This window comes from Manis pentadactyla, chromosome 2 (assembly GCF_030020395.1).
Source record: "Manis pentadactyla isolate mManPen7 chromosome 2, mManPen7.hap1, whole genome shotgun sequence".
Lineage (NCBI taxonomy): Eukaryota > Metazoa > Chordata > Mammalia > Pholidota > Manidae > Manis > Manis pentadactyla.
The window spans coordinates 67,820,997-67,846,120 of NC_080020.1; the positions used below are offsets into that span (position 1 = coordinate 67,820,997).

Consider the following 25,124-nt stretch of genomic DNA (forward strand, 5'->3'; position numbering starts at 1 on the left):
CAAAAATGTAAGCTGCAGAAATGCTGCTGAGTCAGCATTAATATTGAATTTGATTCCCATTAGCTAGTGTTCAGTGACAGGAGGATGTGCGTATGTGGGGTTTAAAGAAATTTGAGAGATGCATTTTTAATTTAGAATGCCAACAGGCATCATTTGGTATCTGAAGCATGGCTTGCAGTGTTCTCTATATGAGCTTATATCACCATTTGGAATTCTCCTTTTTTATTTAAATGCAGTTAATAGACTTTTGATAGACAATTCATAGAAATTAATAGCAGATTATAGAGGAATTGTTCTTTTTTAGAGGGGAACACTGGATACAAAGAAATAGTGAGGTCATGGCTATGAAATTCAAGGCTACTCTGTATTGTATTTTAACTGAAATTTTTTATTAAGCTTTCTTAACATTTGTTGTGCCAAATAAGGGTCCTCCATGTCAACAGATTAAAACATTTTATGATTCTTTTGGTGTAGAACTATTAATTTTTAGTTTCTATATTTGGCAGATCACTGACCAGTTCTTCAGTTTCTTCAAGCCAGCTCTTCTTAAAATTTTAGGACCCTTTGATTTTATAGAAATAACATAATATAGAAGAAAGTCCAAGTATAGTTTGCTGACATAAAGAAATATATTAGAAAGCAAAATGATACTGATAGGCTTTGAAGAGAAAAATCTTTCTGGACATTTAAAACGAAGAAATTACATTTAAAACACCAAGGCAATGAGCAGGCTAGTTCAATTGGAGAAGTCAAAGAAAGATCTTTCTTTACTGATGTGCCAACTACTGAAAATTAGAAGTTAGTCATAAGCAGCTCATGGTGAACCCCGGGTACTAACTTCCCTGGAGCACTGAAATAGGAAACGGTAGAAGAAACTTGTAAAAGAAACCCTCAGGGATTCCTCCTTTTTCCCCCTGTGATCTCTTTAATCCTTGAATTGTCAGACCACATGGAAAAATAATAGAGCTGCGCAGTCCCAAGACTTAAGTGGTATTATCTTTTTAAAAGAAAATAGTAGGCCTTTTCACATCTCTGGACAAGAATAGGGCATGTGTTCAGTGTAGAAGAAGGGTAACTTTGAACAAGAGAGGCATATTGCTTTTTCATTTTAAATATATTGTTATTATCTATGACTAGGCAGGCTGCATCCAGTAGGGAAAAAATTATAGCCAATATTTTATTTTCCTTTTTTAAAACAGATGATTCAACGAGAAGCAGATGTAAAAAGTAAGGTAACTGCTGTGGCATTGACAGACTCTGTTCACAATGTGTGGCACCAAGAAGCTGGCAAAACGATTCGAGAATGGATGAGAGAGGTGAGACTGGATTTTTTTCAATGCTGAGATGAATGAGTATGAGCCTTTATATCTTGAGCCTCCTTCAACCTTTATCATCTCCCACCTCCAGACTCTTCTTTCTGGAGACAGAACATTTAGAGGGAATATGAAAAACTAGACATAGTTGAAATAATGATAGAAAACCCTTCTGAATAACAAATAGTTACGTGAAAGCCCTCCTACCTTTTTATGGCTTTCTATAGAATATTATATATACATGCAATATACAGTGGGAACTTTGGCTAAAGATCATCCTGATAAGTTAAAAGGTTATTATTCCCTGATACTTAACTTTTGCACCAACTATTTAGCATTGGTGCTACTTGATTTACCAGAAAGAAGCTTAATATTCACTGGGTTGCCCCTTTTCTTGAAAGGTGTTCAGAATATGCCACTCTTCCGTGGACTGGCTCATTACTGCCGGTAGGGGGAGAAGCAGCAAAAAGCCGAAATTGTATTTTGGGAGACCCTTGAGCTAGTAGTCCAGGACCTGGTTGCAGACTCGCCTCAGGCTAAGAAAGCTTCCTTTCATACTTCCTAAAAGCAAGTGAACCTGAAACTACTAACAAGGATTCATTAAACATGCTTCAATTTTATTAGGAAACTTCTGATCCATTACATCTTTTACTTCTATTATAGATAACAACTGAAATTTTTAAATTTATAGTTACCTTACTGATATTAGCAACTGACATCGGCCACACCATGCTATCCCAGTTGATTAATGAAATCACATATTCATTTGAATGAGCTAGGTGACCTTCCTGATTTTCTCCAAGTTTTTGTGAATAGTATACTCGGGCATTTATTCAGCTGCCTTCTCACCGTGAGTATGGTGTGTAACTTCTCCCAGCCCTCGTGGTGCTCCGTAAGGACCAGAGAGTTAATGTTTGAAGAGTTTTGAATACATAGCAGGAGTAGATAATGTAATCCCACAGTGGCATAGTCACAGCATCACCAGTCTGTTTTCACTATTATTGTTATTCTCCATTAGAAAATGTATTTCATCATACAAAAGTCCAAAAATTTTTGCTCCATTCCTCACAATGCTGTAAACATATAAAGGTGGGTTTTTAAATCTACTCTGATACCCAGCTGTTCTCTGACCACATTGCTTCTCACACTTCTCCTTTCACAATTTATCTATATCCTGATTGTCTTTTCCAAGGCCCTAAACTTTTTCAAGAGAGTTTATGCATTTCATGCCTATACATTTTTATGTTATTTATCTGTCTAAATGGATGTGTATACAGGTCCCAGCATTATATAAATATTAACATTAATAAAATGGCTCATACTGCCTTTTTCCCCCACACATAACCAATATGTAATTTAGTACTTGTCCCAACCAGAAACATCCCTGTTCACTTTTTTTTATTGTAAATTCTTCATGTCTCATTCCAAGTGACAAAAATAACAAAATTTATTTAGATTTACTTTTTTAAGTATTTCTAAGATTGGATTAGACACCCCCTTAAAAAATCAGAATATATCAATCTGTACATTTTTTCATCTTTCAATTCTTCAGTTTCTTCAAGCCAGCCCTTCTTAAAAATTTAAGCTGTAGTTGAATTCATCTTAATCAATACTCTCAATTTCTTTGCAAGTGTATCTTTCATAAAATTTTATGAATGACCTAATTTTTGAATAGTTCTTTCCATTCCCTTGGTTATGCCTAAGCCTGCGGCAGCATGAGGAGTTTTTTATTGTGACATACCAAAATTTGAACCCTAACTCAACTGATTACCCAGTTATGTAATCTTGGGCAGGTTATTTAATCTCTTTAAGATTCAATTGTCTCATCTATAAAATAAAATACCTACCTTGCAAACGTCATTGGGAAATAACATATGTAAAGAAGTAACATAGTTGTTGGCACTTTAAACTTCTGTCAGTCCAGCTATTATTATTGTTACCTTCTCAACCTCAAATATTATCAAATACAAGCACAGTGTTCTTTTGTTTTATGAGTGATCTGCATATTCAAAATATCTCACAAAAGAGAAGTAATTCGGAACAAGGATTTAAGAGAACTGAGTTTTGCTGATGATTCTGGCTTAGTCATTCACTAGGTAAGTCAGTAATTAAGGATCTGGCATGTACCAGGTACTCTGCCACTCTCTCTTTCTGGGCCGGTTTCATAATTGTGAATTAGAGAGAGCAATTCCTCTTCCATCTACTTCATGAATTATTGTGAGAACCAAAGGTGATGACCAAGAAGAAAACCCTTTGAAAAGCAAACACTGCTGCATAAAGAAATAAATGGTATTATTATAGAAAATACTATTGAAAGGAAAGGAGCGACACACAGCAGCAATTCACCGGAGAATTCCGCTTTATTAGGGAAAGGTGCTGGGTTATATAGGAAGGGGCATGATTTGATTGATGTGTCACTTCTACGGGGCTGGTGGCTATTGGCTAGGTGCTGGGATTGGGAGGGGGCGCGAGGGGGGATTGGGCTTCAAGTGGCGCCGGCGGGAACCGAGGACCCGGAAGAGAAGCAGGAGGTTCGCCATCTTATGGGTGGGGACCCTTCATTCCCCCTTTCTCCTCTATGGGGTTGTGGACGTTGCTTTCTCTCTGACTGCTTCCTGCTGAACGGGGGCGGAGAAGGAAGTGAGGGCTTGAGGACCGGGAGGAAAGGGTTGATAGGACTCCCCACAGTAAGGACGAGTAAATGTGGACTTCTTCTGGTTGGAAATCAATGAAGGTTCCCTGTAACCATAGGTCAAGGACTTGTTGATTCCAATGGTGCTAAGAGGATACGGGTGCTAGAAGCCAGGCATCTGCGGCCATTGTTTCCAGGAACAGTTTCCAGCAGAGAGAGGGGTCCGTCTCAGAGTGTGGTGAGGAGGTTACGTGAGGGTGAGGGATCTTCTGTGGCTAAAAGCTGGTAGTTCCTGAGTAAAAGCTGGTTGAAAGTTTGATTTGAGATTTTACTGACTTGGGATTTGATAAACTTTATTATGCAAGGCAAGAAGAGACAGGCGAGGAGAATGATTATTATGGGGCCTGCAATGGGCCACAGCCAGGTGAGGAAGGGGTTTGTTAGTATTGAAGAGAATGGGTTGGAATTGGAAGCAGAGTGGAGGCTGGAGGCAAGGTCGGTGAGTTTGGTAATGTCAGTTTCTACAATGCCGGATTCGTTGATGTAATAGCAGCACTCTTCCCGAAGGAAGATGCAGGTGCCGCCCTTCTCGGCTGTAAGCAGATCTAAGGCCCACCGGTTTTGAAGGGTGACCTTAGCTAGCGAAGTGACCTGTCTTTGGAGAGAGGCCAGGGAATCGGCAGTGGATGTCAGGGCTCCCTCAAGTTTGGCGTTGAGATCTTTAATTGCCCATAGAGAGTGACCCAAGGCTCCTCCCAAAAACCCTGCCCCAATGCTGAGGTGGTCAAAGAGATACCGACCATGATGGGAAGGAAAGCAGCCATCTTTTTGCGCGAGGGCAAGGGAGGTTGGAGCTCAAGAAATTCTGCCATGCTGTAAAGTGTAAGCTGTGGGATTAGGGTGACAAGAATGCAGGGTATATTGGAATTGGGAGGCAGTGAGTTAAAAAGACTGCCATTGCACCAAAAGAAGTGACCTGGTTGCGTAAAAGTCTTAGAGCCAGAGGTAGGGGTGTAGATAGAGAGACAGTGAAGTGCGCTGGAGGGGGGAGGGGTTGGGCCTACACAGTAGTGGATGGTGAGATCATCTGCATATTCTGGTTCCCATAGGGGTATGTCTGCCAGGGGACGGAAGGGTTGTCCTTCTGCATGGAAGGAGTAGTTGGAAATATTAAGGGGCATGGCGGCCAGCAGTGGACGCTGTAGTGATGCGCACAAGAAACAATTGGCAGTGTTGAGGGTGTGGTTGAGAAAGATGGTGGTGTCTTGGATGAGCTGTAACCAAGAGTAGGAGCAGGGGTAAGAAGATGAAGAAGCGCCGTCAAGAGTTTGGACAATAACTTTTTCGGAATGTCCGATGTCGGATGCAACTTGAGAGATCTGGGAATGAGAGGGAATATACCCTCGAGAGATATGAAGGGTACCGTGGGGGTTCAAGGACCCCCCATAGTAAACTGAGGCTGTGACTCCAGTGGCCCATCGAGAGTTCCAGGGATCTGGGATTAATAAGGAGAATGAGCTGTTGGGATATTTTATGAAACGGTTGGAGGAGTAATACTGTGGGTACCAGGAGTTACCCATGTAGTGAATGATGCAAGACCTGTAGGGACATCCCCCGTAGGTGTCTGACCATGACCTGCAATAGGCTTGTTTTTGGTCATAGAGGAAGCAGAGGTAGGGAGAATAAGGGTAGCTGCTAGTGAACACTTCAGTGGAGGGAGGAAAGTGGAGGTATAAAGGCTCGGAGCAGCCTTTCAGAGGGCAGTCTGATGTGGCAATGAGGGTAGTAAGTTTTGTTTGATGCTGTGTGTAAGTCTGTCTGACTTTGAATTGCCATACAAAGGAGGCTGGGGTGGCAGGGAAGACAATAGGAATGAGGAAAAAAAGCGAGAGAGCAGTAAAGGAGGAAAAAGTCATGATTCGGGTATGGATGGCAAAGGGGGTGAATGGGAGATGCGGAGTTTCAAGGGATCAGAGGGATGAGGCGTGGTAGAGTAGACAGCGTCTTGGGCTGTATCCGAAGGACTCTGGATTGTGACTGATGGGTCTTGAGTGTCCAGAGAAGGTGGGTCCTGGGTGTTTGGTTTCAACCTGGAGATATGAATCCAAGGGGTGACAGAGTTATCAGGCAGTAAGAGCTTGGCGGCCGAGGAGGTGCAAAGAATAACTGGGTGTGGACCTTCCCATTTTGGGGTGAGAGAGGGCCGATCCTCTGGCGGCTTATAAAACACTAGTTGGCCGGGCTGTAAGACAGGAGGATTTTGGGAGGCGGATGGATCAGGAAGGGCCAATCTTGATATTTCCACAATTCGGTGCGGAGGAGAGAGAGTAGCGGAAGGGCCATATTGGGAGGAATCAGTCCTTTGTGGGAAGGGAGCCCTGGGGGTAGAGTTGGGCGGCCGTACATGATCTCAAAGGGTGACAAGAAGGAAGGTTTCTTTGGGAGGGCCTGAATGTGGAGTAGAGCTAAGGGAAGTAGGCGAACCCAGTCAAGGTGTAGTTCTAGAGATAGTTTGGTCAGGATGTCTTTTAGAGTCCTATTGGCTCTTTCTACTTTTCCCGAAGCCTGTGGTCGATAAGGACAATGTAGATGCCAGGGGAGTGAGAGCAACTTGGAGAGGTTCTGAATAATTTGAGCAGTGAACTCAGGGCCATTATCTGATTGGAGGGAAGTGGGCATCCCGAACCTAGGAAAGATCTGGGTGAGGAGGATAGAGGCAACTGCAGATGCTCATTTGTTAGTGGTGGGGAAAGCCTCGACCCATCCTGAAAATGTATCTACTAACACGAGTAGGTATCTGGTGCGCCGTATGGGGGGCATGTTAGTGAAGTCTATTTGCCAATCTGCGGCGGGGACATTACCCCGTGCTTGATGAGCCGGGAAGGGTCGGGCCTTGAGGGGGGTATTAGGGTTAGTGCGTTGGCAAATGGTGCACCTGCGGGTGATTTGGTCAAGTAGGGTTTTGTCTTCAGGAGAGAGAGAAAAAAAGGATTGTAAAAAATGGATTAAGGCGAGTATCATAATTCTTCCAAGTGGTAAAGATACCTCAAGACAAATGCTGGGCATAGAAGCCACAGGGCATAAATATGCAAAGAAGTAAAAAGCTAACTTTTTCAAACAATAAGGCTTCTCTCTCACTTACCAACTTCACATTTCCCTGTATGGCTCCGGAAGATGACTGGTTAGCCAGAGACGGGTAAGATTCCTCAAGGGAGGAACAACCTAAGACAGGCACAGTCGCAGGGGGGCCATCAGGTGAGAAATTGGGGATCAACAGAGGTGAGGCTTCGAACCTCACCCCCCCTGTTCTGAGAGAAATCTTCTGCATACGTGGATGTTTTATTGCCCTGGTCTAGCTTGGATTAACACATAGTCTACAGGCACACACCTGATCATCTACATTTGCTCTCTTACAACACTAAACTATGTTTTCTACCTTTATCTTGTATCTACCTACCACTTCAGCATTTTATTAAAAATAATAATAATAAAGTGAGAAATGTAGTATCCACACATAAATCAAGTATAAAAACCAAATGAGTATTCATATTTGAACTGACTGTTTAGAGTTCATAATGCATGAGCAAAACTGAAAGTTTCTGTGATGACTGCCCTTGTACTGTTCACTATGTAACTTATTCATTATGTAAGAATTTGTTCTCCATGTAAGAACTTGTTTGTTATGCCTCAGAAGATTGGAGACTGACGAAAATTAGGCTTGGGGTGGATTAATGATTGTGCATTGAGCATTGACTCCCCTATACAGAATTTTATTGTCGTTAACAATCATTTGATCAATAAATATGAGAGATGCCCTCACAAAAAAAAAAAAGAAAAAAAGGACAGACTTCCAATGGTAAAATAAATAAGTAACCGGGATGTAATGTATAGCATAAGGAATATAGTCAAGATAATGTAACAGCTTGGTAGGGTGATAGCTGGAACCTCGAATTATGTATATAAATGTTCTACCACTGTGTTGTACACTTGAAACTAATGTTATGTAATACTGTGCGTCAACTACCCTTCAATAAAAAAATAATTATTAATAAAAAAAAAAAAATTGATTAAGGATTGGGGGCTAGGATGGAACAGATCGTGTAAGAGGCGGAAGAGAGACTCTCTGTCCTGGGAACAGAGGGTGTCTTGTGATAAGGCTAAAACTGTAGGGGTAGACGGATCGCTGTCTGGTGCTTCTTCTGATAGGGCAATCGACCGGGCTACTCTGTCACCTTTATTGTTACCTCTTGTAAATGGGGGAGTCATCCTTTTGATGTGATTTGCAGTGGACTATGCCCAGTCGGTGTGGGAGTTGTGAAGCCTCTAGAAGTTTAGTAATCAAGGCTGAATTAGTGATGGAATTCTCTTTTGTGGTGAGGAGGCCTCATTCTTTCCATACTGCCGCGTGAGACAAGAGAATGTGGAATACGTATTTGGAGTCAGTGTACAGTGTGAGAGACGTGTCCCGGGCCAGAGTGCAAGCTCTTGTAGCTGCAATGAGTTCGGCCTGTTGATTGGTTGTACCGGGGGGTAGGGCTCGTGCTTCGATGACGTCTTCGAGGGAGACTACTGCGTATCCTGCGTAATGGGTGCCCTCATGTGTAAAGGAGGACCCATCAGTAAACCAGATGAGGTCAGAGTGTGAGAGGGCTCCTTCGGAGATCGTGGAGTGGCATGGAAGGAAGTTGTGAAGGGCTTCCAAGTAATCATGCGAAGGAGTATGAGGAGAGTAGGGTAGAGGAAGAAGAGTGGCCGGATTCAGGGGCGGGCAGGGGAGGAAAGAAATGTCTGGATTTTGGAGGAAAGAGGACAGTAAGGTCAGGAGTCTGGAGGGAGGGAGAGTCTGTAAACTTTTGTAGGTTAAGAGATCTTTTAGGTGATGTGGGGACAGAATGGTAAGGGGCACCCCGAATGTCAGTTTATGAGCTTCTTTCTGTAAGAGCTGTCCAGCGGCTAATGCCCGTAGGCAGGGGGCCCATCCCCGAACTGTGGGGTCTAATTGCTTGGAAAGATAAGCTACTGGGGCAAAGGATGGGCCATAATATTGGCCTAGGACTCCTAGAGCTTGACTAGACCTTTCATGAATGTATAATGAGAAGGGCTTTGACAAATCAGGAAGATGGAGAGCTGGGGCTTCCACAAGGGCTCGATGAAGCTTAATGAAGGAGTGTCGGGGTGAGGAGGATAATGGTTCCTCAGGGGGGCCCTTGCTGAGGTCGTATAGGGGTCTTGCCAACAGGGAGAAGTTAGGGATCCATGCTCTAAAATACCCAGCCAGGCCTAGAAAGGAAAGGATTTCTGTCTTGGTTTTGGGAACGGGCAGGTCAGAGAGGAGCCGTTTTCTGTCTAAGGTAATGGACTTTCTTTGTTGAGATAGAAGAAATCCGAGGTAAGTGACAGAAGGGGACGAGATTTGAGCTTTGACAGGGGATACTCGGTAACCTCTGGAAGCTAGAAGGTTAAGTAGGGAGGCAGTGTCAAGTTGAGACTGTTCCCATGAGGGACTGCAGAGTAGAAGATCGTCCACCTATTGTAATAAGGTGGACTCAGAGTGATCATGATGAAAATGTTTGAGGTCTTGAGCTAGGACCTGTCCAAAAATATGGGGACTATCTCGGAAGCCTTGTGGCAAAATTGTCCAAGTGAGTTGTTCAGAATGTCTTGTGTATGGGTCCGTCCAGGTAAAGGCGAAAAAATCTTGGGAGGAGGGGTCCAGAGGGATAGAAAAATATGCGTCCTTGAGATTTAGGACTGAGAAGTGGGAGGCCAAGGCAGGGATCTGCGATAAAAGGGTGTATGGATTTGGGACTAAGGGATGGATAGGGACAATGGCCATGTTAATGAGGCGAAGGTCTTGGACAAGGCGGAAAGATCCGTTGTTTTTTTTAACAGCTAATATGGGGGTATTAAATGGGCAGTGAGTGGGTCTGAGGTACCTTTTGTTTAAAAGATCTTGAATGATGTGTTGGAGGCCTATGAGGGCCAAAGTGGTTAGGGGGTATTGGGCCTGACAGATACACTGAGAGGGGTCACGTAATTTGATAGAGGCAGGAGGACATAGAGCCACAGAGGGGCTTGTAATGTCCCAAACTTTGGGATTTACAGGGTGTATGAGGGCGGAACTGGAACTTTCATTGGGTAGAGGGGGGTCGTTGGCTATGAGGGCCATTAGAAAGGGAGTAGTGGGGGCTGTGGGAGTGGATATAGTTATGGAAACATGGAGGAGAGAAAGGATGTCCCATCCTAGTAAAGGGATGGGACACTGGGGCATAACCAGGAAGGAGTGGGAGAAAGGTATGGGATTGTCCTGGATTGTGCATAAAAGGGGGGGGGTTTTAATGGGAAAATCTGTTTACCTCCTACCCCGACTATAGGAGTAATGGCAGGCGTGGTAGGGCCCCAGTATTCCCGCAACACTGAGAAGGTGGCTCCTGTGTCTAGGGGGAAGGAGATGGGGCGACCGTCTACTATTAAAGTAACCCTGGGCTCCTGTTTGGTGATGGAAATGGTCGGGCGAGAAGCCCCCGGGCCCCGTCAATCTTCTTCTGCCAGCCCCACTACGGCGGGCTTAGGATGGGGTTGTTCATCCAGCCTCCCCTTCGGGTGGCTGGGCAATCAGACCCCCAGTGGTCCTTTTTGTGGCATCTGGGGCATGGGGTGGTAGGAGTTCTGGGGGAGGGGCACACCCTTGATCAATGTCCTTCTTTTCCAAACAAGCTGGGGGGAGCTTGTTTGTAGAAGAGTGCCCAGGTTGTGGTTTTATCAGCTGGGCCAACATTTGGAAATTGGCCTGATCAGCCTTTTGTTTACGGCGTTCTTTCTCCTCCTCCCGGTTATGGAAGACTTTAAAGGCCACTGTTAGGATCTCAGTCTGTGGGGTAACGGGGCCCTAATCTAACTTTTTGAGTTTATCTTTAATGTCGGGGTAGCTTTGAGCCAGGAAGTATGTCATAAGGACATGTCTCCCATCAGGCGTTTCTGGGTCTAGGCTGGTATAGTGTAATAGGACTTGAGGGAGTCTGTGTAAGAACTCAGAGGGTGTCTCCTCCCTCCTTTGAATTATGTCTTGGAGCTTTTGAAAATTGACTACTTTATGAGCTGCCTTTTTCAGACCTGCTATTAAGCAGGAGGCAAAAATATCTCGAGAGCGGAGACCCACGGCGGTGTTATAATTCCAGTGTGGGTCTTGTTCAGGGACAGCGGTGGGGCCAGGGGGATAGGTGGGGTCAATCCTGTGGGTTTCGGTGGCGTGCATTTGGGCGAAGTCCCAAACTCGTCTGTGCTCTTCAGGAAGGAGGGTATTGGCCAGGAGCATGAAAATGTCATGATGTGTGAGGCTGTATGACTGGAGGGTCCATTGAAACTCCTTGATATATGTCATGGGATCAGTGGAAAAGGAACCTAGGCGTTTCTCCAGTTGGGCTAAATCTCCTAAGGAGAAAGGGACATGAACGCGCACGATGCCTTCAGATCCTGCTACTTCTTGGAGGGGTCAATAATTTTGGGAGGCCCTCAGGACCGAGTCTGAGGAGGACTGAAGGGTTCTGGCTCAGTCTGTGGGGAAGAAATAGGTGATGGGGGCAAAGACGCGATAATTTTGGGAGGCTTTCGGGACTGAGTCTAAGGGGCACTGAAGGGTTCAAGCTCAGTCTGTGGGGGAGAAACAGGTGATGGGGGCAAAGACAGAGGAGGCTCCTGGAAATTAGTTGGAGGGGGTCTGAAAGGCTCAGGCTTGAACTGCAAGGGGGGTGAAGTGGGGGAGGAGATGGTGGTGGAGGAAGGGGGAGGGGCTGTTGTAGGAGAGGAGGGGGAAGGGAGTGAACAGGAGGCTTCTGCGAGGTTGGAGGCAGCGGCGGCGGTGGTGGAGGAAGGGGGAGGGGCTGTTGTGGGAGAGGAGGGGGAGGCGGCGGCCGTGGCGGAAGAGGGCGGAGGGGTTGTAGGAGGGGGAGGGGCTGAAGGGGGAAGCCTGTATGGCGGAGGTTCCTCAGCTGGGTCAAAGGTAATCGAGGAGGGACTGGGAGTGTGTGGAGGGTAGGGAGATGGCCTGCAAGCTAGGAGAACTTGGGGCGGGGAACAGGTGGTGCAGAGGCTGGGATTTTGAGCTAGGAGGCGAAAAGCTTTGATATAGGGAATCTCCTTCCATTTTTTCAGGCGCTGGCAGTAGTTAAAGAGATCGCGAGTGATGTCAGGATCAAGAGTTCCCCCTGCGGGCCATTGGTTGTGATTGTCTAGGGGGTATGTCGGCCAATCTTGGGAGCAGTATTTACGGAGAAGTTTTGGTTTTATATCAGGTGTCAGGGAGAGGGTGGCTAGATGCTTGAGCAGGCATTCAAGAGGTGAACTTTCAGGAAGGGATGAGGAGGCTCCCATGGCTAAAGGACAGAGAAGGAGACAAACAGGGGAAGACGAACGGAGACCCTCGGACTGGGAGCAGACCGCAAGGAGACAAAGGGCGTCCCCGATGATCCTTGGGGGTCTGCGGAAACTCGTATACGAGTCAGAATTTCTTAGGAAGTGTGGGTCGTCACCCAGGCTTCTCTAAGAAGGCAGAGTGCCAGAGTCTGAGGTACCTGGTACTAGGAGTTTTCGGCAGAAGGAATTTTCGGTGGAAGGAACAGAAGGAGTGGGGGAGGGGGGAAGTGTTCTCATCCGCAAAGGAGTCACCTCGTTTATGGCTGTTGGAGGGGGGCCTGAGGGTCCGCCACAGCCGTGAAGGCCTAAGGCGGGGAGAGTTCTCTCCTCGTCCCCAAGCGTCAGGGCCTTGCCGGACGATCACGGTCAATGGCGCTGCGATAGCTCGGGGAAGAGTGGCCCACCTCGGGGGAAAACTTACCCAAAGGCCAGAGAGGAGTGGTCAGTGTGAGGAGCCAGCGCCGGAAAAAGAGGACAAGGGCAAGCTGCTGCTGGTGTCGGGGGGAAGGGGGAAGACGGGGCCCAGTTGGGGTGTCCTGTCTCCCGGGTTTTGGCACCAATGAAAGGAAAGGAGCGACACACAGCAGCAATTCACCGGAGAATTCCCCTTTATTAGGGAAAGGTGCTGGGTTATATAGGAAGGGGCATGGGGTGATTGTGGTGTCACTTCTTTGGGGCTGGTGGCTATTGGCTAGGTGCTGGGATTAGGGGGGCGAGGGGTGATTGGGCTTCAGGTGGCACCGGCGGGAACCGAGGACCCAGAAGAGAAGCAGGAGGTTCGCCATCTTATGGGTGGGGACCCTTCAACTATAATATCCCAGATATAAAAATTATTCGATTAGATAAAAATTATTAAATCATTGTTGATGGAGCTTTGAAATTACCCCAGTTTAGAGTGCTTCCCTAAAACAAGAACAAAAAGGGAGACTACAGAAGTCTACGCCAGATATCCTCATAGGAACCTACCTAAATGTGTGACCCCCTGGTAGAGAATTCAGCTTGGCTTAACAAGATACAAGTCCAGTGTTTCCCAACACTCAGGAAGAAACTCTATCCCCCCTTCTTTCTCCTTTGCTAGTTCCTGTCCACTCTGCAAGGCTCCTTGAAGTAATGAAGAGAGAACAAGCCTGGATTCAGTAAATACAAAGGGCTGTGTGTCTCAAGCATGGGTGTTGGGAGAAGGATGTGTTAGGTAACTTTTGTGTCAGGATCACACTTTCCTACCACCTCCTATTCCAGCTTCATTTAGAATCAGCTCTGAGATGTTTTGTAAACATCCCTCCCGAGAAAAACACGTTAGCTAAACTGGAATGTTATCCATACAAATGACAGTCTGGTTGTAGATAAATCTCAGTGCTTTTTTTCTCTCAATGATTGGCTCCAATATTCCGCCAAACACTGCTTTAAGATTTGAAAATAGGACCAGGGTCAAATTGCCTAGTCATTCCTATTATGGTACTATGATATTTTTAGTATAATTAATAAAACTTTTTTGTTTTGTAATCATGTTTAAATTACTATGGTAAAGGCTTTGATGTTAAATATTCCTTTACTGTAAAATGGATTTTTTTTAAAAAACCTACCAATTAGCATACAGAAAGGTTAAGTACTATATTCTTGTGTTATTTAATTTTAAAAATAATTTGTCTTCAGGAAAGAAGGCTACTCTTGGCAATTAATCCAAGTGAAATCTTCCCTAACCTAAAGACCAAGTATACACACTAAGCCACACTCATGAGAAAAGGTAAAAAGTAATGGAAGGCAGCTCCTAACAGGCTCTTCTTGCCTTAGACCCCAGAACTGTAAAGGCTAAGGAAGCGAGGTGGAACTTGGCAGGACATTATGCTAATTGTCAGACACAGAAAGGAAAAATACTACGTAATCTCATTTATATGTAGAATCTAAAAAAGTCAAATATATAGAAGCAGAGAGTAGAACCATGGTTACCACAGGTGAGGATGTGGGGGAGATGTTGGTCAAAGGATACAAAGTTGTAGTTATGTAGGATGTGTAAATCTAAAAACCTAATGTAAGCATGATGACTATAGTTAATAATATAGTACTGAAGAATGGAGATTTGCTAAGAAAGTAGATTTCAGAGCCTTTCACCACACACACTAAAAAAATGGTAACTATGAGAGAAGATGTATTAATTAGCTTGACAATAGTAATAATTTCACTATGTGTAGGTATATTAAATTTTGTTACACACTTTAAATATACGGTTGTTGTTTTTTTTTTAAAGGCTGAGTGGGTGGATGTCATTTTCTGACATAGCCCTGGCTTCTCAGTCTCCAGCCAGCCAAATGAGGTGTATGGTCTACATAACAATCATGAACATTTATACATCACCATTCAGCTCTGAGTGTCAGTCCTGGAGACACAGCATGGTTAATCATAGATGTTTTTGTGTAAGGACACAGTGCCTTCCATATTAAAGATCAGTGTCTAAGGAATTGGTGATTTACAATACAGACAAATGAAATAAAAATGAATAAAAACTGAAACTCAGCCAGAGCAGCAAGCATCTCAAAATACTCCCAAATATCTTGCATAGGTAAATCTACTACCTACTTTTCTCTTTAACATAATATGTTAAGATCAACCCTTTATATAAAAAATTTTAATTCATTTAAAATCTATATGGGATATTATCAACCCTTGGTTTAAATGTCAGAGAGAATCACTCAGCCCTATGGCCTACAGGCACTTCTAGTCTGTACTAATAGTTTCCAAGCTTTTTGATTTGAAAAAGAAGTCAATTTACAACCCCAAAATCTTATAAGGTCATAATTTTAGAGAAAAGACCTTTAAATTGAAACAAATTTAAGGAACACCATATTGCCTATTTTTCTTTTTCCGTCAGACCCAGACAAACTCTAGTTACATGATCCTGCCCAATTTGCTGTCTCTGGCCAAGGACTTCTTTCTACTTGTTAGTTGAGATGGGGTGGGGCTGCATCTGAGGCTCAAGCATGGCTTTGTTGGTATACCTCTAGTTCAGCATGCCTTATTGTCTGCTCAGGGCACCCAAGAGTAAGATCTCCAGGTGCTGGGAGCACTTCGGCACATTTTGAGTTTAGCTAGAGCTTTCCTAGTGGGCTGGCTCTCCTGCCATGTGGGACACTCCGCTAGTGTTCAACTCATCTGAAGAACTGGGGGTGAGGGAGAGTGCAAACTGGGTTATTGAGAAGAGGGATAGAATAAGCAGTAGAAAAGCAGTGAAAGAGATTTAGTTTTTAAACTATAGAAATTTATCTCAGAACAGGCAGTTACATTTGATAAGATGGAATTTCAGACAGATTGAATTCATAGTAATGGCTTTATCTCATATTTCTTTCTTTCATATATTTCCCAGTATGTTTACATTATTTTATTTCATTATTCTCTATCACAGGGCAAACATATTTTTTGCTTGTTTTGCTCTTTTTCCTATATATTTTTCCAAATAAGATAAAAATGTCACAAATACATGCATGCATGTACACATATACACTTGTCAAACTTATGGTATCAAACTTTTACAATCCTACACAGTCACTTACTTGGCCTCCAGAGAATTTCTGGACATATTAACATTAACTATAGGTAGTGTATTTATTTACTGTCCTACTATTAATGAGGGTTCAAAGCCTAAATGTGTGCATAGATGAAAACTGAAATTTCAGAATCATAAAATGTTAACTTATATTTTGCTTTAAATGTCTGAGTTAAAGGTGACCTGGATAAAATCCATTTTGTTCGGCTTTTTAAAGTCAGTGATAATGAATTGGAAAGTGACTAACTGCCTGCATATTGTAATGTACACTCACTTTTAATAATACTGGAAATATCCTATAAGAAATAGTTTTACATACGTGAATTGTAGGTGAGCAGTATTAAGACTGACATACCACCTGGGTAATAGCTGACTTTCATCAGAAGATTTTGAGGTGCTACTACAATGAATAATAATTAAAATATATACCTAATCGCTGCCTGTCTGTTGGTAGTGCTAATTGCTGTCATTGAAAAGACTGAATTGTTTAAGAAAAAGAGAGAGAAAGAGAAAGTCATTCTTCATTGAAGCTATCTCCCTGTATCATTGGGAGCCTATTTTTAGTACCTATAGAAGTCATGATTTTTGAATTTATTAAGGGCTGTGATGAATGATAAAACAAATCGCCCATTTACATATCTTGACACTGCTTTGGAGAATACTTTTTTCTTACAAGCAAGTGTTTCATTGTATATAAAAGCTGGCTAATTGTGTGCTAATCTTCTCCATTATCTAGAACTCTCTGATATGGTTTCTACCAATAGTATATTAATTTTACCTACTTCAAATGTATAAAATATCTTCTAAAACCGCATTTCTTTTATAATTTCTGCTTTCTCACATTGTATAATTTTGCATTCAGCTGCTAATTAAGATTAGGAGTATAAATTATAGAATACGTATCCACTTTAAACCATCAAGGTTTTGTAATACATGAAAATACTAATATTTTATCCATTTTAAATGTAAAAAGGGAGAAAGCATTTAAGAACATTACTGGTTGTTGTGTTTGTTTTCATAGGTTTTTCTTCACACAGTTCAATAGTTTCATTGATCTACTGTTTCTTACAAAAATCTGCCATGCTTTGTGAACTTCACTTTCTAATCTCATACAGCAACCCTTCCTTTATGTTATTCCTGCTCTCCCTGGTCCCAGAACAGTAGGGTTGCCTTGACAAATCTATTCAAAAGCCATTCCTCGGCCTTTATTGGTGGGGACTGGGGCCTTTGAAATTCTCTCCTCACTGCAACACAGCTGACATCTTCTTCCAGACAGAATGAATTAAGGAAATACAATAAGACACTTGATCTACCAGTCAAGGATCTTTCCATAGTGAAGACGGATTCCATGGTGCACAACCAGGACAGCAAGCATCTAAAAATATACAATACGTGCTTGTTTACCAGAATAGTAATCAGCAATTTTTTCAACATGATTGATAGGACGATTTCTTTTAAAATAAATGTCTGGAAATTCATTGTGTATGTGTATATATGTGTGTGGTGTGTGTTTTGGAAGTTTTAAAAAAGCCATATAAGGTTAATCATATTTTTTTAAGCCAGACTTCAAATACAGACTTAAAATGTATACAAGGAATATAGATTATTTTTATGTCGTTTGTTTGAGTTGTAAATCATCATTATCTTAGAGGTTGATCTTTACATGGAAGGCTTTGTGTCCTCAGACACACAGCTACAATTCACCAGGTTGTCTTTCTTTTGAACTATTTAATACAGCCTTCATTGAACCAGGTTGAAGTAACAATTAAGAGATAGTATATTTATATGGGCTAGATTTTGAGAAGTGCAAAATTTATTACTTCTGTTGTTACAAAGACAAAGCATATTGTTTTAAAATGTAGCTATTCTTTCACATGTTCAACTTTGTATTTATTTCCATCTAAAAGTGAAAAATGGACACACTTCAATTTCCCTTAATTAAAATCCTAACCTTCTCTTATATTGTGTCATGGTTCACAGAAGGTTACAATTCTTCTTAGTATCAGCACAGATGATTTGCACATTTGTAGAAGATAACCTTTTATTCTACACTCATGTTGGTCATGAATATTTTCTGACTATTTAAATTAATAATAATATACAGAATACTATATAATACTAGAATAATAATAATAATAATAAACAGAAAACTGTTTACAGTCTATGGAAAATAAATTGAATTACTTCTATTGGTTGATTATAAAGGATAAATTAATCTTCGCAGCCTAAAATGTTAGTCTTGGCTTAAATTGTGTTTCAACAGAAAATTGTCTCTATTATATTGCAGAACTGTTGTAATTGGGTCTCTAGCTCAGAACCATTAGACACATCAGTGGAGTCCATGCTGCCCGACTGTCCCCGAGTCTCAGCAGGTATGTGTTTGATGAGCGATGTATAGGGATTTTTTGAAGGTGAAAAATATGCTAATGAAATGTGTAATTCTGTTTTGTGAATTAAGCATATTCTACCTTTGAATGAATTATTGGTAGTGTAAGACATGGGTCTGATACACTACCAGAAATTTGTTAAGTAGCTGAAAATGCTTACCAAACAGCTCAGTGAAGATGAATGGGTGAAATAATTTAAGAGTAATGTCGACAGTTGCTTTTGAAGCTTAAGGGAAGACAAGATGTACATATAAAAAAAGTTGTTGAAGACAAGGACTGGGTGGCCATACAGGGTCTCAGAGTATTCATCTCCAGTTGAGTACCAACTCTCTGATACAACAGACAGGCAAGGCTGTGAGTTCAGACAAGAGAGGTTGCTGTGGCCCAGAGTCTGCAGACAAAATTTTCATGCAAAAGATTTTGGCTGGACCTTGTGTGTTAGACAGGATTTGGATTTTAGGAAGATGTGCAGGATGGCATTCTAGGCAAAAGAGCGAGCAGCGTAAGGAGTCAGTGCTGGAATGGATCTGAATGTGTTGACAGGAACAAAGGCAAGATGGGCCTGCCTGTTGAAAGGAAAGAGGTGGGGTGGGAAGCACCTCAGGAAGAAGGTTGGCTCCAGACAGTTAAAGATGGGCATGGATTTCTAGCCTACGCAATTTGTACTTTAATCTCTAATCCTAGATAAGAGGAGAGTGACATTTTTTATCACTTCCTGGTTTTGATTTTCACAGTTCCCAACCAATTTAGATGGTAAACACAAAGAGTGAACAGTGATACTTGGTTATGGCTACAGAATAGAAATGGGCTTATTTTGGCCACAGATGCCAGAGAATGAGCAGAAGTTTTGAAATGAACTACTCCCTATAACAATCATAGGAGATATCTAATCACTAAGCACTTAGAGTTGCAGACATGTTTATATATTTGAAGGAAATAATTTGGCCAACAATTCAAATTCTAGGTGGAGAACTATTACCATAACTAAATTTCACCATCATTAGTACCTAAACTGGAACTGAGCTTCACTATCATTATAGCTAAACTTTCCAGGTCTGTCAGTTAAGGCTCATTCAGAGAAACAAACCACTAGGAGATAAATATACTACAATGTATATACATATGTATGTATGTGTGTTTGTAAGTGCATATGTATATAAGCGTGTGTGTTTATATATTAAACAATCGATTCTCTTTATTAGCAGTAGTTATGTTCTGTAAAGTCACTGAGAACACTGATTCATCACTCCTGGGGAAACGCAGGGTTAGGTTCCTGCAAGCTTGTAGTCACATTTTCATCAACCAATCAATATATAACCTTGTTTTATGAATGTTTCTGTTTAAAGAGACCTTACTTAATATATATTGTTGATTAACTAATATTGAACTTATGGCCAACAGCAGTGTAACTCCTGCCTGAGTGAAGCTCATCTGACACACAAGACACATCACAGTCTTCTTATGCTTCAGAACACTAGACCACAATTCAGCACTGTGCTTGGGGGCCATTTCAAACAGGGAATCACAATGAAAGTACAAAAATGTAAAAAAAAAATGACAGTGAATAGCCTGCAAAAAGGACACTTGTTTAGAGTATGAGAACTGAAATGAGAAGGTAACACATGGCCTTGTATGACCTTAGGAATATGCACGTTGAGCAACTCAAATTTTTCACCGCACATGCACAAGTTCACAAATGACCACAGAAGCATTAAGAGTATTGATTTGGGGCATCACAAATAAGTGTCAGTAAGTAGGTGAATTCACAAACATGGGATCCACAAATAATGAGGATTGGCTATATATAGTAAAGGATTTGTTACAGGGATTTGACCGGATTTGACCAGAGCTGATTAAGCAGTCTCTGTAAGAATGTCAGCTTTGCATCCAGTGCTGGAACTTGAATCTATAGAGCAGACAGTTGTTAAGGGAAGATAGATATAAAGTGACAGACAGCAGGAATGAGCTAGACCCCAAAAGCATGAGCTAGAGCCCGCGAGAGCAGACTTAAACCCAAGTCAGTTCTTGTTGCTTTTGTCCTTGGTGGTATGGTGTCCTATGGAAGACAGTGCCCTTTGTTATGGAGCTAACCATACACAGATCTGGCCTAGGTGTCAGAGATGTAAGGGAGAATATAGGGGAAAACAGAGTAGATCCAGTCCTGAATACTGCCTCATGCCACCATGTGAGCCAGCAGATAAATACATTTGAACTTGAAGTTGCTGCCATTTCATTTTAACCCTCCATATTTCCCACAGAGATCTCCCTTGTGTACCGACCTAACCAGAAACCTATAGTTTGAAAAGGAATTCTGGAAGATGTAGTTCAACCTAGCTAAACTGACACATTACAGAGCCTCCACAGTACACCCCTTGTCCCCTTGGCACTCATATACATCACCTTAAATAAGACTTTAATCTCCAAATAAAGATATTAATGAATTCATGCTTCCTCCCAACATGATGCAGTTAACCCATGCACAACTGGAAGCACATTAATCTTTCCACAGAAGAGGGTACAAAGCCTTTTTATTGTCTTCAGCTGATGTTCAAGTGAATAAAAGAAGAAAACAAACATTTGTGGTACACACACACACACACACACACACACACACACGTATTTATATTCCTATCAGAATAAGGAAGAAATACTCATAATTATTACATTCCTCATTTTTGCAATGGGTAATGTAACTGGTATTTATAACTACCTTCATGCCATATTCCCTTGGTTCTCAGCAAGCACCTCAACTATCTTGGTTCTTTGCCAGTGGATGACCCATACTTTCATTCCTGAAGGGTCAGGGCCATTAGCAGTCCTGCCAGAGTTAGACTGTTGTAGTTTTCTATTGACATTAATCACCGGAAGTACTAACAGGTGTCCTAGAGGATATCCTCCATTACTATGCTCTCATTACTGCCATTTTGTAGTAGCAACTCAAATTTCTCATAATCACCAGGGTCAGTCACCCCAGCCAATATGATAACACTCTGTTTTGCTTGTTTATTCAGTGGTACAAGGAGCTCAGAGTGGCAATGGCAGTCTCAACTTCCAGTTCCATGGAATCATTGTATCACTGATAGAATCCTCCCTGTGGAACTAAGACCTTTAGCTGAACAGAGTCTAAAGTTATGAATACAGGAAGCAATAGTTTTACTAGTAGATCACTGAGTATAAAAAGAGGAGGAGTCAGTCACATTTCTACCCCTCCATTCCCAGATCGCGAGAAATAGAACAGTATGTCAAGTGCTGTTTTAGAGTACAAATCACATCTTGGAGGACATTGTCTCAGCCCTACAAGGTGTTATCACCTAAACAGGCACCATATCTGAGTCTTCAAAAAGTCATTCCACAACTCCATCAAATCTGCTGCATAAAGATAATGGGGAACATGTAAGACCAAGTGGATGTTGGCAGACCTCAGGCTCTTTATTATATCCTCTTGCTTGCTCTCTCTGATGGAAGCCAGCTGCCCATGTCCTGAGGTATCCTATTTAGAGACCCATATGGCAAGGAATTGATGTCTCTAGCCAGTAGCCAGCAAGGACCTGAGACCTGTCAACAGCCTTAGAAGAGGATCTGCTCCCATTTGAGCCTTGAGTGATAGCAGCCCCACCCAACACCTTGATTGTGGCCTTGTGAGGGACCCTGAGCCAGTCACCCAGCTAAGCTACTCTCAGATTCCTGACCCATAGAAACTGTGAGTGATAAGTGTGTATTGTTTTAAGCTTCCACATTTTGGGGTAATTTTTCAACAGCAGTAAACAATTAATACAACAGGCTTAAACTGTTGGTCACTCAAGCCTAAGTAGAAACAACCTTAAGTTTTCTTGAGACTAAAACCCAGTAGGGCTCATCTTTGCTCTGGTATCTTAGGGCTTAAGAGGAACTCTTTCTAAGCAGGCACTAAAAAGCTCATTGAATACATTTCATTCCTACATTCGTTCCCCCACCACTTTACTGTACAGTTTATCAGAGATGAAATTACGTTTTTCCTTTATCACACTCATTTGATCTTTTTTTTTTATTGAGGTATTATTGATACACACTTTTATGAAGGTTTCTTTTGATCTTAACACTAAGGCGCCTCAACTATTTAGCTCTTCTCTCACAAAATTTTTCTTAGGACAGAATGTGCTACTTTCTGTAACCTGTTCATTTGTAGGGTTTTATTCCAACAAATTTGGCTTAAATCAGAAGATTTCATATACATCTGCTAGCATATAGCTGTCTAGCCCTCAAATATTTATTGAGCCCTTATTATGTCCCTGGTCCCATTCTGGAAGCTGGGGGCGTAGTATTGAATAATTGCTTATCATGACTAACTTTTTAATGCAAAAGATTAAAATAAAAAAATAATAATTGTTTCTGATCTTCTGCTAGTGGGTTGGTTCCTCCTTTAGAAGCTGGATTCACATTAGTTTGCATCAGATGAGAAAAGTGTTAGGGCCAACACCCGCAGTATTTTCCTTACTTACTTATGAAAACAACAGTTTTTCAGTCAAAATCAGTGATTTCCCTCAAGGGTCCTTTAAAAATGTTGAATAATGGACATGACATGATCAAAATGGGATTTTAAAGAACATTAGTTTAGCAAATGCATAAAAAAGAAACAAGAAGCCAGAGACAGTAGACTCAGCAGACTATGGCGATAAAGCAAGTGCATGGGGTTGATGGCATGACCTGGAGTGGTGGTAACAGGAACAGAGAGGATGGGAAAGCTGTAACAAATATGACTCAGAAGAATCTGCACTCCTTGGTGACACATAGATTGGATTGTAGGCTAAGGGAAAGGAAGGGTACATTGATGAGCTCAAGTGAGAAGTAACTAGGATAATGAAAATATCATTACCAGAGGTCTAGGGGAGATAAAGGAGGAAACAATTGAGGGCAAGGGATGATGAAACTGTTTTATGACCTACTTGTAAGTGAGGTGATGGCAGGAAATTCAAATGGAAATAATCAAAGGTTGTCGAAATACCTTTGAAACACCTGAAATTCTCTGATCAACAATCCTGTTATCTGTAACTTATATGTTAATATTATTTGGAGATTTCAACATTTGTACTGACCAGAAGTTAGTAAGGGATATACAGACTATGCATGGTATTTAATGAAGTCCTTTTTTTCCCCAGTTTTCTAAGTTACAAAATTTTTGTCTTATGTTGTAATATACTTTTATCTTTTGACTAGAAGATTCATGATCATACCAGTGAAATTACCTATGAAAAAAATATACTCATTTAATACTGTATTTTTTTCCTCTATTACCAAATGTTTCCCTTTAAAAAATAGTAGATCTATTGCTCATTAACAGCTTCACTTTATGAATGTTATTTACCTATGAATGTATATTTTAAAAACAGGTAGAATAAAATTTTTTAACTGTGCTTAAAAAAAATCACTGATAATTATTTTTGGCTCAATCATATTATTTTTATTTTATTTTGAAAGCAAATGTAATACCTGACAATTCCACACTGAAGAGTTGGCAATATTGCACCTTATACTTAAAATGAAGTCTGACTTTTCTGTTATTATAACATACAGTGAATGTTATATATTTGAGGCATCTTGAATACGTGTCAGGTGACTGGTTCCCCAACTTCTTTCTATTAGTAGTGTTTCCTACTAGCAAAAACAAACAAACAAAAAAACTCTGTTATTCAGAGAAAAACATATGTTATAAAATCTAAATTTCTTGTATAGCCCACATTCTTGTTATTTGGGTTTTTTTTGTGGTTTTTTTTGGTATCATTAATGTACAGTTACATGAGCAACATTATGGTTACTAGATTCCCCCCATTATTAAGTCACCACCACATACCTCATTACAGTCACTGTCCATCAGCGTAGTAAGATGCTATAGAATCACTAACTTGTCTTTCTTGTTTATTAAATGGCAACAGCAAATATCTGCCTCACTTACCTTGTAGAAATGTTATAAAATGTCATGAGAACAATTTTCATGGTATCTGGAGGGATATTTTGAGTTAATCAGAAAGAAGGCACTGTAAAAATGTAATATGGGGCTATATATTCTCATTAGTCATTTTGAAATTTATTTAAAACTATTATTGATTATCTTAATCCTGTAGGGGTGAAAAACACTTGTAGAAATATTCTCCCTTCCATTTCCTGTCTCTAATTCTGTTTTAAACAACAAATAAATTAGTTATTTATGTTTTCCTATGTTCTTTGTGACATTGATAAGAGTCACAAAATATTACAGAGAAATTGGAGTCACAGAAAAATAGGAAGGGTAATGAAGAAATCACAGGAAAACTAGTAATCAAAAGAAAGCTTTTCAGTAGGAAATCTGAAAACGATAAAGCTGAAAGAGAAATTTGGATAGCAGTAAAGGTGAAATTAGAAATAATCCTGTATGGTGTACTGCTCCCCCAAAATAGCTAATATAATTTTGGCTGTGTATGAGGAGACATTCCTCCAGGTGAAAGGGAAGCAAAACATAAATGTTTGAAAACAGACAAGGTTATAGAGGACTGCTATCTTCTGACATCTTGCAAGTGTGGGCATAGCTTCCTTTGGCTGGCATGTGACTAACAGGCTGCTCTTTGCTAGACTGGTTCTCACTGGGGCTAAATTTGGGTAAATGCTGCTGCTGAGGCTCATACACTCTCAGCCTCCTCCAAATTCACTCCTTCCACACCTCTCTGGGTATGTGCATTCAGTCTGCATGCATTCAGGTACAAGTGTTTATTTACTATCGACCAGACATTTCTGCATGTGCCAGGGACATAGCTGTGAATTACAACATGTAAAGGCCCCATGTGGAACTTACATTCTGATGCTGGTGACAGACAATAAACAAGGTAAGTAAG

The 25,124-nt window shown here is 41.4% G+C and overlaps 1 protein-coding gene across 22 annotated transcripts in view; it reads left to right on the forward strand.

Annotated features, from left to right (window-relative positions):
• Positions 1-25,124, forward strand: part of FAM172A (family with sequence similarity 172 member A) — a 466,743-nt gene that overhangs the window by 308,772 nt on the left and 132,847 nt on the right. For 18 of the 22 annotated variants that reach the window (XM_057493474.1, XM_057493470.1, XM_057493468.1 and 15 more), the window contains 2 exons: positions 1,200-1,316; positions 18,183-18,267. In XM_057493474.1, the coding sequence (XP_057349457.1) occupies positions 1,200-1,316; positions 18,183-18,267 (202 nt within the window). Of the gene's footprint in view, positions 1-1,199; positions 1,317-18,182; positions 18,268-21,293; positions 24,457-25,124 lie in introns of those variants that run through there. The other 4 variants (XM_057493481.1, XM_057493476.1, XM_036925695.2 and 1 more) reach the window with 2 other exon arrangements.